Source organism: Triturus cristatus, chromosome 6 (genome assembly GCF_964204655.1).
Source record: "Triturus cristatus chromosome 6, aTriCri1.1, whole genome shotgun sequence".
Classification (NCBI taxonomy): domain Eukaryota; kingdom Metazoa; phylum Chordata; class Amphibia; order Caudata; family Salamandridae; genus Triturus; species Triturus cristatus.
In genome coordinates this window covers 710,282,163-710,297,621 of record NC_140589.1, presented here as the reverse complement: position 1 = coordinate 710,297,621, position 15,459 = coordinate 710,282,163, and the positions used below count along the sequence as shown (strand labels likewise).

The following is a 15,459-nucleotide window of genomic DNA, read 5'->3' as shown; positions in this document are numbered from 1 at the left end:
CCATGTCCGAAACTTGGGTGTGTATATTTCTTTTTTTTTTTTTAATTTTTTATAAAAAAATTTTACAAGAGGAAAAGAAAAGAGAAAAGTAGATAAATGGACATTTGCAAATATTGAAAATCAGACAGTGGTTTTGGGTAGACATGAAAAAAAAGGTAAACAATTATGGCTTAATTTGTAATTTGTGGTAAGTCCATAGTTAATCCGATTGCTCAAGCCAGGTTGTGAGAGGGCCCCAGATGTCAAGGCCTTTTTTCCTCCCTTTACGTCCCTTTTTGGCATATATGGCTTTTTCTAGATGGTAAGTAGCCATAAATCTGGCGAGCCACTGAGGAAAGGACGGAGATTTGGCATCAAGCCAGAGGGATGCAACACATATCCTCCATACGGTCATGGCAATGAAAATGAGGGCTCCTCCCTTAGTCCTGTTAATCTCCTCTTGAGTGCCTAACATTATAGTAGCGGAGTTTAATAATATGTCTAGGGAGATAACTTTGCCTAGGAAGACCTGTATTTTAATAAGCGTAGGCGGATTTTTGACAAACATATGAATTGAGTCAGCTCCAAAACAAGTGCATCGAGAACAAAAAGTCCCTTTTCCTGACCCCCATTTAGCGATTTTGCTAGGCGTAATGTACAAAAAAAAAATGGTTTTAAAATGCTGAGCCTGTAGTTTGGGTGAGAGCAGATCGCTGTGGAGCATTTTCAGTGAGTTGTAGACTGTGTTGTTTGGGACCTCTAGTTTTGCATGCCATTTGTCCGCTATCCTTTCTAAATCATCTGGTGTCTGCAAATTTAATATAGAGTAGATGAACCCTATTGAGGGGGGTTTAGGGAGCCTAAGTTTATTCATTAAATCTATTCCTGTGAACCCTGCGGATCCGCCAGTCTTACGAGCTATAAAATCGTGAACTGCTAGGTATTTAAAAGCCTCCTGTGGTGATAAACCATATCTGGCTTGTAGCTTGCTAAAAGAGTAAGTTCCCTCAGAGCATATAATATCCCCGAGTTTTATGATGCCTGCCCTATACCAGCCTGAGAGATAAGAGTTTTCAAAAAGGGGTGGTAGGTTGCTATTTGCCTCTAGGGGTGTATAATAGTTGTATCTACCCAACCCCAACATTCGGCGAATGTTGGTGAAAACTTTGAATGAATTTATCAGTGTCTTAAATCGTACACGTTTATAGTAGCCAAATGAGATCTGTCTGAATAAACAACCGGAGGCTCCCTTTCCTAACAGTAACCGAAATGTAGACGGAAGGGTGTGAGAGAGCAGAGGAGACTGCTCCTTTAGAAGTTTGGTACTATATTGTAGGACCGAGGCCCAACAGTAGAGTGTTATATTAGGGAATGCCCAACCGCCTTTCTCCCTAGTTTGGGAAAGCTGTTTCAATGCCCGCCTTGGTTGTGAATATGCCCAGATAAAGTGTGAGAAGATTTGTTGAAATGTTTGAAGTTGAGTCTTACTAAATTCAAGAGGGATAGACCGAAAAAAGTAGAGTAATTTGGGGAAATATGTCATTTTGATGACATTACATCTACCTACTAAGGTTAGGTGTAAATTGTCAATGAGTTTAAGAGCTTTTTTGTTTCAGTGGCTAAAGGATTATGGTTCAATTGCACAATTTCTTTCAGTTTATCAGATATAGTCACCCCTAAATATTTGGCGCTAGTGATAACTCGACTATCAGTCCACATACTTTTGCTATTGATTATGATTTGTGTTTTATTTTGATGTAGCCCGTACCCAGAGATTTTCCCCAAGTTTTTTGCCTCACTTTCAAAAACCTTAATAGCGTTTTCTGGATCAGGGATGGTAATGGCTAAATCATCTGCATATGCCAGAATTTTTGTCGAAATTCCTTGAATGGTCATGGGGATAATTGATGAATTATTTTCGATTTTATTAATAAAGGGATCTATCTACAGGGCAAAAAGTAAAGGCGAGCAGGGGCAACCCTGCCTAGTACCCAGCGTGATGTTCAGCCTGTCAGTGAGCCCCCTGTTTATTGAAATACAAGCCGTGGGTTTTAGATAAAGGGATTGGATAGCCTGAATTATTCTAGGCCCAAAACCCATAGCCTTCAAGGTGTGCCATAAAAATGGCCAGGAGACCCGATCGAAAGCTTTTTCGGCGTACAGCAGTATTAAGGACATCGGATCTCCTGCCACCTGCGCCGCATCAAACAAGGTGATAGCTCTCCTGATGTGCTCGGTGGTGTTTTTTGGGGGGATAAAACCATGCTGCCAGGGGGAGACCAGCGGCTCGATGATTAATGAAATCCGAGTGGCTAGGATTTTGGAATACATTTTAGAATCGCAGTTAATAAGGGTAATGGGTCTATACGATCCCATATCTAGGGGAGACTTGTCCTTTTCTAAGAAAATCGAGATTTTGGCGTTTGACCAAGATGCTGGTGGTGCGATCCCGTTAAAAATAGCAGTGATTACAGCTAGAAGGGCTTGTTTTAATTCTGAGGCGAATATTTTATAGAAATCTAGCGGAATGCCATCTATACCGGCGGCCTTGCCACTCGGAAGTTTTGTTAAGGCGTCCAAGATCTCATCCCAAGTTGGAGAGGTTTCCAGCCGTTCGGAAATGCCCTGGTTAAATGGTCTTATAGGAATATCCTTGTAGTAGTTGTTTATTTCTTGCTGGAGTATTTCAGCCGAGTAATTATTTTCTTCTTAATATATAGCTGTAAGTAGTATTCTTTGAAGGCGTTCCTTATTATACAAGGGTCATTAGTCTCTATCCCAGATTGAAGTCGTATTGAGAGAATTTCGTTGCTTATAACTTTCTGCCTAGTTTTTACAGCAAGGTGGTGCCCTATGGTATCACTACACTCATAATTAGCTTCGCAGGAAGCTGCGTATCTTGCAGCGGTTTTATCTAAAAGAAAGGTTCCGATTTCGGCTTTAATAAATAATAACTGTATTCAGGGAGTTTTCTGTATCCTGGTTTGTTAGGATTTGGTGGGTTAACTTAATCTCAGCTGTTTTTAGTTTATCTAAGAGAATGGTAATGGCTATTTTTTCTTTTTTATTTTTCCTGGCGGAGAAGCTTAAGGTTTCTCCGCATATGCCCGCCTTTAACGCATCCCAGACCATCATAATTGAGGCGGAACCTGTGTTATGTTCCAGGAATTCCCGGATCCAGGCTTGCATATGTATTCGATATCCAGTATCATATAGAAGGGCTTTTTCAAAGCTCCACATAGAATTATCGGTCCAATCCCCCATCCCACCAATAGTCAGTATTAGAGGATTATGATCAGATAAAAAGCGGGGGGCCAAGTCTATGGTGCATTTATTGAGTAGGGTTGATGAAATCAAAAAGTAGTCTAACCTGGCAAAAGAACGGTGTGGGGCAGAGAAGTAGGTATAGCCTGATGAGGGTTGAGTTTGGACCAAACGTCGCTCAGCCCATGTGTAAGCATTAGGTTATGTATTGCTTGGAAGACTGCAGGTTTCCTACCTTTATATTTCCATGTGTTATCCGATGCCCAGTTGCACGGCAAGTTAACGTTTAAATCTCCACATACAATAATTGGGATAGGCCAGTGGGCAAGCTCCCCCGAGAGTAAGTTGAAGACCGCAGGATTATCTAGATTGCTGCCATAGATAGAGCAAAGCGTGAAGGGAAGGATAGAAGGAAGATGGCACTCTGAAATGACCCACCTGCCTAGTACGTCTCTTTTAACTCGCGGAGTTTTTATAGGGAGTCTCCTTTCCACCAAGATGCTTACACCTTTCACTTTAGCTCCCTGCGTAGTGGCCCCAATGACTTTGAGCCCCAAAGAATTCAGTAGGCTCCTTTGGCTATTTTCAATATGTGTCTCTTGGAGGCATACGATATTCCCTTTTAGTGAATACAGGCCCTGCATTACTTTCTGTCTTTTAGAGGGTTCATTCAGCCCGCAGATATTGATAAATATAAGTCTAAGGGTTCTTAGGCTTGCCATTTGTGTGTAATGAAAAGTTTACTATGGGTTGCTGCCTTTTGAGCTTCTAATTTTCCCTTATTTTGAAACATTTCTCGAGTCTTGTCCAACTTTCCTTTAAATCTAAACTGAGTCAGTTCATCATGTATGTGTGCAAATGTCAATGCTGATGCATCCGATCCCTTGTGTAGAAGTAGTGTCCGTGAGAATAGTGAAAGTGAATCCCCCCTCTTCCCCCTGTCCCCCCCTCCCCTCCATGCCCTCCCTCCCCCCTCCCCCCCTTCTTCAGAGCGATCAGGTGTTGCCTGAAGGATGGTTATCAGAATGGGTCTCGGCCGCCAGTCAAGCCTGTAGTAGAGTGTGATTGGAGGCTAGACGTCCCTACAGAGTGCGTGAGCCTATCTAACTTTAAAATTTATAGTTTTAAATTTATACCTGTGTTTTTTGTGTTTTTTCACGAGTGGGTACTACGGTGCAGTGGTACCGTGATCTTTTTTTTTCCCCTTTTTTTTTTCCCTTTGAGTCAATATATTCCCATAAGCTATGGTGCTATTTTTGACTTATCTGGGACCCTACTTAGCTTTGACCTCCTCCAGATATTCCCCTGCTTTAATTTCTGATAAGAAGATTTTAGTCCCCCCGTTAAATATAACTTTTAGTCTAGCAGGGTTGAGAAGATAGGCTTCTGCGCCATGCTGTTGATAAGGGGATATTAGTTGTCTTAGACGCCATCTTCTCTCGACTGTTTGATGACAAAAGTCCGGCTTGGCGAAAAAGTTTATACCATTAGCTCCTATCATAGTGTTCGGACGGGCTTGATCATATATCATTTCTCTGAGAAGGAAATTTCCAAAGTATACCAGGAAGACTCTTGGATGCCCTCCTGTGGCCGTATTGCCACTCCGCTGCCGTCGAATGTTGAAGGGGAAACGGTGTGCTCTCTGGACCTCCCGGTCCCAGTCCCACCCCTTCTGGTCAGGGAAAGACTCTTGCAGGAGTTTTACAATGAATCGTCTGGGGTCATCCCCTTCTTTTCCTTCTGGTATCCCCAAAAGGCGAAGATTGTTCCTTCGTTGACGATTTTCTTGCTCCTCCATCTTGGTCATGATATCGGTTATACAGGCTGCATTCGCTTCTCCCAGTTTCTTCACAGCAGTGGTTTCTGACTCGAGGGTTTCCGTGCGTCCTTCAATCATGGAGACCCGGTCGCTAATGTCCGTACAAGTCTCGCTCAGCCGCCTCAGTCCTCCTTGTAGCTTTTTGGCGGCTCCTTTGGCCGCGGCATTATCAGCCCGGACTTCCTCCTGGAACTCTTTAATGGAGGCGAGGATTGAGGCAAGTGAGGTTTCACCACTGATTACAGGAGGGTCCCTAGGTTTATCCCACTTCGCCGCCTGTGAGTCATCATTGGCCAATTGATAGGACAGCTGGGAGTCCGAGTAGTCCCATCTCAAGTGGCTACGCCTTTTGGCTTTAGCTTTTGGCATTTTAGGTCTCTGTACCGTCCCGGTCTCTTTGCTATCCCCACTATCCGATTCGCTGGTGTCGAGCCGCCCCTCCTCGGAGGAAGACCCAGCACCATCCGAGACAGAAAAAAAGTTCTCAGGGGTCGTTTCTGGCGTCCAGGGTACTTGCGCACCAGCTATAGGTTCCAGACTTAATATATAGTCACTGATGCCTGTTATCGACCTAGTAGAGGTTGTCTCTGGGTTAACAAGTTGTGTGGAATGGGGGGCGCCAGCTTCCAGACTTGGAGTCTCTGTTTTGATCTCAGATTCATCCCCCAACTCGAGGTGGTTGTTCGTGGTGTTCATGCTATTCGTTTTCTTCGCGGGGCCAGCTGATGGTTGGGGTGTACCTGCCGAGCCTGAGTCCAGGTCGGTACTCCGAAAGCTTGGAGGCTCTGGCAAGTTTAGGTTAACTGACAGGTCTGTAGTAGTGCAAACGACAGGTGGCAGTACCTCTTGTGGGGATAGGTGTACGGATGATGGTTGGCTATCGGCTGTGGCTTGCCCCTTGTTATTTAAAAACATTTTTGCAAGTGGTCCCAGCACACTTGTAGCAGAGTCTTTGGTCACACCCGGGTCAGCCCCCCCGCCTTTGAGCACAGCTTTTTCCCCGCACTGACCTCTTGTTTTGATAGATGGCTCCCCTCTGTGATTGATGGCTCTCGAGGGACAAGATTGCTTCTAGGCTTGGAGCCTCTCTTGGCGCCTTTCTGGTTCATCTCGGCAAGGGTTGCAGTTTTTAGCAGTATCTGCAGTATCGCACAGTGATCAGCAGCTGTCAGTGGCAGAGAAAGAACCCCAGTCACGCTTAGCATCCTTAAGGTCCGGGTCGATTTTAAAATAATATCATATGAAGTTGTAGCAGTAAACCGGGGGCTGGTGCCTCTCTCGGACTCCAGGCCGCTCAGGGTGAGTTTTACGATCCAAGCCTCCTCCCGTGCGAGAGACAACCGTCGCTACCTCTGCAGCCTCTGCCCTCGCGGTGCTGGTCTGACCGCCGATTCAGGCATCGCAGGACGCCTAGCCGATCCTTGCGCGTCAAACGCGAGCGGCCGATTAGCGTTCGAGCTCACGCTGATCCCATCATCGCTCAGATATGTGTATATTGATGATTCTTTGACCATGCATCGTCAAGCAGTCAAGGTCACAGCCATGTGTTTTACCATCCTAAAAGGGCTTAGGAAGAGCATCTGGATGTTGCTAATTGCCACCCAAAAAACAGTGGTCCATGCCCTCATCACCTCACGGTTGGACTATGGAAATGTCCTTTTTCTAGGCGCAAATAAGGCTGTGACCCGCAGACTACAGCTGGTACAGAACTCGGCAGCAAGACTACTGTGCAGTGTTCCCAGGGCCACTCCCATTTCTGGCTATCTCCGTAACCTACATTGGCTCAGGGTTGAAAACCGTATAAAGTTCAAAGCCCTGAGCTATATGTTTAAGATCAAAAGGGGTTCAGCATCACAATATCTGCAATCTCTTGTTTGCCCATATGTTACCACTCGCCATCTTTGATCTACATCTCTTGGAAAATTCACGGTGTCCAGGTTCAAACTCACGAGGATGGGTGGAAGGTCCTTTTCGCATCTTGACCCGACCCTCTGGAATACTCTTCCTCTCGCTGTCCGCAAATAAACTATTTATACCAGCTTCGGCAGATCCCTGAAGACCTGGTTATTCAACCAGTAATCTCTTCTCACTACCATCATTTTTGCACCCAGTTCGTCCAGGCGCCGGGAAACCCTTTTTGGGTAGCTGTTGCGCCCAACAAATTCAACGAATAAAATTAATAAATAAATAAAATATGCATTAATGACACTTTCTTCAGCGCGCTTATTGTGATGACCAAGTGGAACCCTAGTATGCATTTAACTGCTACGGACCACCATTATTTTTACCATTCCAGTTAGTATTGTTTTCCTCCAGCCGACTTTCAACTCTCATGATTCTTTAGATTGGCACGCTTAGCCACACAGGTTGCAATGTGAGCTAGGGACACTTGAGGACTTAATTCTTTTGTCTGTTGTCCTAGGCAGGTTTGGTTGCTGTGTCAGAATCTATGGCTGCATTTGTTATCGGTGTTGTGGTGACTTTATATAGGTGGCAGCGGAGTTGTGCCTTCAGAGGCAATGTTGCTGAATGCCATTATTCTTTGCCATCAATTTGCCTCCAGGTTTCTACTGAAAACACCGCACATGTGTACTTCTGCAGGGCACCTACAGCTTCCACATAGTAGAAAATTAATGCCAAGTCCTCATGCATGATAGAGCAAGGCAAGTCATTGCCATAGTAGCCCATCCGATGCACTATGCTACCTTTGTGAGTATTAATTTCAGAGAAGACAATAGAATTAAGCTGTTGCTTATATGTTCAATATTTCTTGGTTCATAATACTCAAACTTTCTGCTATCTTTTTAACAGACCTCAGTGCAGGCAGAAGTGTTTCCGGTGAACTGGACATCTCAGCTTGGGCACATGCTAATGTGGACCGGTTTGCTGTGCTGCTTGACTTGTGGACATGTGAGGTCACTCTCTTAGACAATAAACAGCAGGTAATTCAAGTCTTTATCTGGAAGCTAAGCTATGTGGTTAAAGTTAGTTCACAATCTCAAGTTCTCGTTGCATACCTAAGGTGGATTCCATTGCAGGTATTAATTTTTCAGGGTCCATCATGTGTTAATGTTAATACTTTATTCATTGTTTTATGCATTCCCTACTACCACTCCTGAAGGAAAAAGCTGAAACTATCGTTTTTCAGTTGCCACTATTTCTCCTCTAACTTTCTGTGTATGACAGGAAGTATCTCTATGCAATACGCTTTATCATAATACTTTACTTTTCACTACTGTTTTAGGATGGATCTTTCGGGTCTTATGTTTTCAAGAGAGTTTACTCACTGCTTTTGATCCTCTGACTGTAGATGTAGGCAAGCCACTGAAAGCCCGAGCCAGGGTCCAGCCAGATGCTAGACTGTAGCTCATCTCGAGGTCCTCTTGGAATATCGAGTCCTGAGTGAGCCGAACTTTTATGTGGCTTCTGTTTGTCATTCACACTCTAACCTCATGCACCAAGAATTAAAGACAATCCATTAATGTTTGATGTAAAAAGCAGAGACAAGAGATATCCTGTCAAAGTGAAACTAGAAAACCTGGAAACAATCTTGTGCCCTCCCCCCCTTTAATCTAATTGTTTGATCCTATCTAGGGCAAATACTTTATTCCATCAAGTTTCCTTTTTCTACTTTATCACATATGAGAGTACCGTAAAATATGTGAGTTTAGTATGTGTGCTGTACAAAAATCCTCTTGTGTTTGATTTAATAGACTATAATAGCGCTCTATATATAATAAGAATCTAGGTTACATATACAGCACACATGACAACTAACTTGCCTCTTAGTTCACTAATGATATTGTGGTCAGGGCAGAGGGAGGGGAGAGGAGGGGCACTAATGTTTCTACGTTTATATTTTAAAACGTTTAGTAAGTACATATCAACGCAGGGATATAATCTGATGAAATAAGGTGGAATAGTTCAGCATGGTAAAGAAATACACTTTTTTTCATTTTGAAAAATGTTCCTCTTATTATTATGTTTGTTGCATGAATTACATGTCAAATATTTTTAAGGCTTGGCTCGTGCATGGGCTCTTAGAGCCAAGCCAGACCCTGGCTAAGCTCTGTTTCTATTCTCCCTGTTAATGTGTTGGCTCGCCCACCTCTAATTGAATGAAGTATCTTGTTGGTTCTTCAATGCATTGGATGAGACTGACTGTGAACTAGCAGATGATTTATACTCTCGGGCATAGGCAATCTTCCATCTGTATTATGGACTGATTGGATATCTTAATTCTATATATTAATGCTTCACCTCATAGTTCTGTTTTCTATAAACATTTTGATTTTAGAACATGAGTTTTGTTTGTGTTACCATACAGATGCCCTATTTATGTTTTTAAGCCCAGGTTTTTTTATTTTATTTTATGCAAATTGCCGATGTGTTCCTTTAATAAACATTTATTTGTTCCCTTTATTCTTCATTCTGCTTTCAGCTTGCTACTCAACATGTCTCAGTGTTGATATTTTTCCTGTTTCACATTGTCTATCAGTCTCGGTCGGTATGACTCGCAGGTGAGGGGCGAACAGGTAGGGGAGCTAGCGGAGGGGAGGTTTAATTTAAAAAAAAAAAGGTACGTTAACTTACCTTTGCCGGCTGTTCCGCGGCGTCGGTCTGCGTCGATCTTTCTATAACTGAAAGTAGCCGCAGGCAGCCTCCCTTCCCTTCCCTAAGCCAATCACAACGCTGCAATGGCTGGAACGCCGACCCCACAGGCGTGTATGGGGAGGCCATTTTCTCTATGTAGGCTGCATGAAGCCTACACAGAGAAAATGCAGAGTGCGTATGACTGGTTTGGTCGGCCCTGGGGCCAACCAAACAGTCAGTGCCCACAATAGTGGGCAAGCCACCCCTCTCCTGCACTCGAGCAGGACCATAATGCCCCCAACCAAACTCTGCCTTCTGCTTTCTCGCAGTGCGAGAAAGAAGAAACATAAAATGGTATTTAAAATACCATTTTATGTTTATGCTTCTCGTACTGTGAGAAAGCAGTGGGGTGACGCTCCTCCGCCCACATGGAGGAGCCACCGCTTTTGTCTATTTGCCTATGCAGGAGAATGAGCTACCTCCTGTTTTGCTTTTGAAGATGCAAAGAGTGTGTGCAATTGAGGTAGAGCTAGGTGTCTGGTGGATTGGTCAGCATATTTTTGTCTTGTGTTTTGTAGGGCTTTGTATGTGAGCATAAGTTTGAATTGGCTGCGCTTGTGAATGGGAAGACAGTGAAGGTTCCAGAGGTGTGGTGTGATGTGGGTGTGGAGTGGGAGGTCAAGTATGAGTCTTGCAGTGGCATTGTGCATGGTCTAGAGTCTGTATACGAGTTGTTTGGCAATTCCAGCATAGACTGTGTTGTTGTAGTCCAGCCTGTTAGTGATGATCACTTGCAAGACAGTCAAGTGTTCGTCCATATTCCAAATTTTGGAGCACAACCTAACTCAACAACAGCAACTCAACAATCAAAGATGGTAGTACCCTGAACATCACACCTAAAAGCCCATATTGCTTAGAGATGCCAATGTTCAAGGTTTAGGGTTCCTTAACCAGTTTTCAGCAACTTCTGCCGTGTTTTTGGGTGGTCTAGAACTGAGTGCACCCTCTTGTATTGCACATGAGGGTGCAGATGTCCCTGGACCAATTATGGTATCTCCAACTTTGGGTTGCTTAAAAAATGATGGATGAGCATTGTTCTATGCTGTGGAGTGGCTAAAAATTAGAGCGGGTCTCTGAGAACATGCATAACTTCTTTTCTTTCCTTTTCTCACTAGCTACTTGACTGTTATTATGAAGCATACCAACACACTCTTGATCCTGAAGAAAGGTTTGCATTGTCCCAAGTAATAAGTGATATCATCTACCGGCGCCCAAGGTTTGACTTCAGCCACAGATATTTTGTGCAGGCCTACAAAGATGAATGTGTCTGCTTAAGGCTTCACCTGCAGCTGGTAAAAGAAATATTGAACAAACAGGTGTGAAGAATGACTGTTCTGAGAAGTCTATGCTTACTAATCTTGCAATAGGCACACAGTTGCATGTTCTACCCCCACTAATTCCTTTCATCACAAACTATATTACTTTACCACTACTATTACTTGGCCTACAAAGTTACTGCAACTGTCCTTCATATTGAATTCTGATATCTGATTTTTTTTCTTAAGTCTTTCAGATAATTTGTGTTTTTCAGTGTGTTAAGAAAGCAAAATACAAAAAGATGTCTTGTTCTGTAAAGTTCAATTTTATTTTGCCCTAAATGAGCATGCACTGCTTCACGGAGTACCGTTATGAGCAAAGTGTTTTTAATTTTTTTCCTACACCACATTCAGATGTTCACCTCAGAGATGAAGTTGTACTGGCTATTCAGTGAGTAAATACTTTATTTTTACATAATTACTAGTGCACATGAAGGCGCAGGATTTTCAGGTGGGTACGCTGGAAAAGAAGTGGGGTGGGGGAATGGTGAGCCATTTGTATATAGGAAGTACTCGCCGTTGTAGCAAATAGAAGCAACAGGGTGAATTGAAAAATAAATTGGGCCATATTTCAACTTTAAAAAATAGACTGGAAAGATGAACAGTACTTAATTTGTAAAATAAGTTTTCCTCAGGAGCCAGGGGCTAGTGCTACTAAATGTCAGCGGGCCGAATACTAACGCTACATAGTCTTGATTCCTCCTCTTGCCTCTTTCATCCACCCCCAACACATTCTATCCTTTTTTCTGACTCTTTCAAGTTCCTTCTTTGTCATTTTTTTACGTCTTTCTCTTACTCCTTCTTTACCACTTGTGTGTATTTCTCAGATGAGGAAAAGTAAGCGCTTCACCTGCATTCACCGGCTCAAATTAGGCACTGAAGAGGCATGTAAAAAGGATAGGATGAGGTGCTAAAGTCAGGATTTGATAATAAAGGGATAAACTAAAGAAGAATAAAATCATGGTAGGTGAGTAATAGTAAGGCAACATTTGGTAAATGAACAACTAAACAAATACATGTCCTGGTAATATTCAAATTGAAACTTCTTAGTGCCTTTTTGCATTTCTGATATTAAAGACAACTGGGGCTCAGAAGTTGGTCTTAAATTACGAATTTTGCTAAACACCGCATTCAAATGTGTAATATCACACAAAATATGAAAGTTTTGGTGGTTGCACTGTGTTCCTGAGGAAAAAAGTGGTGCATTTTACGTCAATAATTGCCTCAGACTGAATCTCCTTTTTCAATTAGTGATTCAAAAGCCTCAGTCAGATTAATATCATTATCAAATACTTTAATATTTCACTCAACTACAACAACACAAGTTTTGTAAATACTAAAAAGGCATGATAATATGTATTTACAGCTTTGTGTGTGAGTTGAGTTTCTCTATAGGACATGTAATTGCACGTTAATATCACAATGTCGAAGATTGCGATTGAGTGTTCATAACTAAGACACCTGAATAAACCCTGTGCTTTATTTCCTCTACCCTAAAACAGTGTGATTTTCACCAACTCGAGAATTTTAAAAAAGAGCAGCCCGGCTAACACTTCATCCACTGTTGCACACGTAGAAACAACAGGGGTAATCACAAATCTTTAATATCAGTTGTAGATCATTAAAACCATTGGAACCATCAGTAAGATACTATCCAAGTAATTTCCATAGCTTATGTTTATGATCAAACAACTTAGGAAGGTCTTGTTCACAGCAACAAACATCCAAGGGTTGATTTACAAAGGGTCAAGTGTGAAAGTCAGAAATTTGCTTTGATGTGGTTAGTACTCTGTTGGGAGCACATTTCCCACTTTTAGGCAGTCACCAATGAAACTAAGATTACTCCAGAACATCTGTGACATTTAGAGATTTCTTGAAGTACTCCAATATGTTACATTTATGCACTTGAAAATGCCACATATGTAAATGAACTGCAAATGTTCATCAGCACACAGGATGATTAGTTTTTCTCCATGGTAATGATATTTTTACCCATAGAGAACCCCATTTCTTTACACCAGCTTTGAATTTGGAGTATTTTCTCTTCATTGCCAGACTGGAAAAATGCTTACTCCTGCACATGGCAGGAGCAATTTTGCATGGATTTCAGAGTTGGGAAGCTACTTGATAGAAAATTATGAGGTAAATAGATCTCACCTTCTTTTACAAAATGCCCCTTTGCCTCAAACCTGCAAATAATCAATCAATCAATCAGAGAATTGTAAGCGCGCTACTCGCCTCACGTCTCACGTCTCAAGGCGCTGGGGGACGGAGGGGGTCCGCAGATCTGTTAAGCCGAAGAGCTAGGTCTTGAGGGTCTTCCTGAAGGTGTTCAGAGAGGGGGCGCGTCTGATGTCCAGGTCTTGCCTGCAATGTGAAAGAAGGATCTTCCGTCTGCTCTGGCTCTGTGGATGCGCGGGGTTTCGGCCAGTGCGAGGTTGGAAGATTGGAGGTTTCTTTTGGGTACGTGAAAGTTGATTCTGTCGTTGAGGTATTTGGGTCCGTTGTTGTGTAGGCACTTGTAGGCGTGAGTGAGGATTTTGAAAATGGCTTTTTTCTCCACGGGGAGCCAGTGGAGACTTCGTAGGGGTTGGCTGATGTGTTTGTGTCGGGGGATGCCGAGGACCAGTCTGGCAGTGGTGTCCTGTATTGTCTGGAGTTTGAGGAGTAGGGACTTGTTAATGCCGGCGTAGAGTGCATTTCCATAGTCCAGTCTTCTGTTGATGAGTGCTTGGGTGACTGTCTTCCTTGACTCGGGGGGAACCACTTGAAGGTCTTGCGGAGGATGTTGAAGTAGCTGGAGGTGACAGCGTTGACCTGTTGGTTCATGGTGAGTGATGAGTCGAGTACAATGCCGAGGTTCTTGGCGTGGTCTGAGGGGGTAGGTGGGCTGCTGAGGGCAGTCGGCCACCAGGTGCTGTCCCATGCAGAAGAGTGGTACTGAGGACGCAGATTTCTGTCTTTTCGGCGTTGAGCTTCAGGCAGCTGTTGGTCATACAGACTGCGACGTCTTGCATTCCTTTCTGGAAGCTGTGTTTGGTAGTGGTGGGGTCTTTGGTGAGAGAGAGGATGAGCTGGGTGTCGTCGGTGTAGGATACAATGTTGAGGCCGTGTTGTTGGACGATGGCTGCGAGGGGGGCCATGTAGATGTTGAAGAGGGTGGGGCTCAGTGATGAACCCTGTGGGACTCCGCCCAGGGGATTTTCGTCGGGTCGGAGAGGAAGGGTGGGAGTCTCATTCTCTGGCTTCTTCCGGTGAGGAATGATCGGATCCAGTCCAGGGCTGTTCCTTGTATTCCTGCGTCTTGTAGTGTGGCGACTAGTGTGCAGTGGAAGACGGTGTTGAAGGCTGCTGATAGGTCGAGTAGGATGAGGGCTGCGGAGTGGCCTTGGTCCAGGAGGGTGCGGATGTCGTCTGTGGCGGCGAGTAGGGCGGTCTCTGTGCTGTGGTTGCTTCGGAATCTGGATTGGGACAGGTCGAGGATGGCGTTCTCTTCAATGAATTGTGTCAGTTTCCTGTTGACTGTTTTCTCTGCAACTTCGGTTGCGAAGGGGAGGAGCGAGATGGGCCGATAGTTCTTGAGGTCGGTGGGGTCAACTGTTCCGACAAGCTAGTGGAACTTTTTTCTATTCCACTGCACTTTACAAAAGTGAAAATAAATCAGTAACCCTGATTAATTATGGTAGGTCATGAATTGTAACTCAATTTGATTAGACGCCATCACTATGATGGTGGCCCATTAGGGTTAGCAGAACCACCATGTCTATGACCATTTTTTAATAAAGTAAACATTTCTTTTAATTTCAGCCTGTTTTCCTTTAAGGCAACAGGCCAGTGTTCAAATATTTGTTTGAGAGTTGGTAGTGGTTTCCTGGACCATTATCTACTCCCCACCAAAATTTTTAAAATTCTGAAAGCGGGGGACCTCTTCCCTGCCGCGTATAGGTTATCACTCTAACCCAGGAGTCACAAATATTTCATTGTTTTGCATCTGAATTTCAGTTGCAAAACATTGATACGTAAGATATTTGTAAGGAATGCCCAATATATGCCCTTTCCAAATAACAAATCCGTACCTATTCCCAATTTCTTTCAGACACTCATTCAGAGTGTTCGTGAACGAAAACATTGTTGATACATCTGACCTTGTAAGTCAGTTATGTTTTCTTAACTAAATGTATTTAGTGAACCAGTGCTTAAATTGACCAGATACTTTCAGATACTCAATACTTGCATTTCTTTCATTTGAAAGGGATAGTACCAGTACCTCTCAGCAGAATGCAATCCTTTAATGGGAGTGTACTGGCACTTCTCAGTAGCAAACAGGTATTCTGAGACAGTACATCCCTGTACATTTATATTTCCATTTTAACCACTGTAGTGAATGATGGTTCTAAAGAAGCAGTCATAAGGTTCAGTCTCAGTCTT

The 15,459-nt window shown here is 43.4% G+C and overlaps 1 protein-coding gene across 1 annotated transcript in view; it reads left to right on the top strand.

Moving 5' to 3' along the window:
• LOC146817750 (uncharacterized) overlaps positions 1-15,459 on the top strand; it is a 746,064-nt gene that overhangs the window by 217,187 nt on the left and 513,418 nt on the right. Inside the window, exons 17-18 of the mRNA XM_085609232.1 lie at positions 7,874-8,004; positions 10,831-11,031. Coding sequence (XP_085465358.1) covers positions 7,874-8,004; positions 10,831-11,031 — 332 coding nt within the window. The remainder of the gene's footprint in view (positions 1-7,873; positions 8,005-10,830; positions 11,032-15,459) is intronic.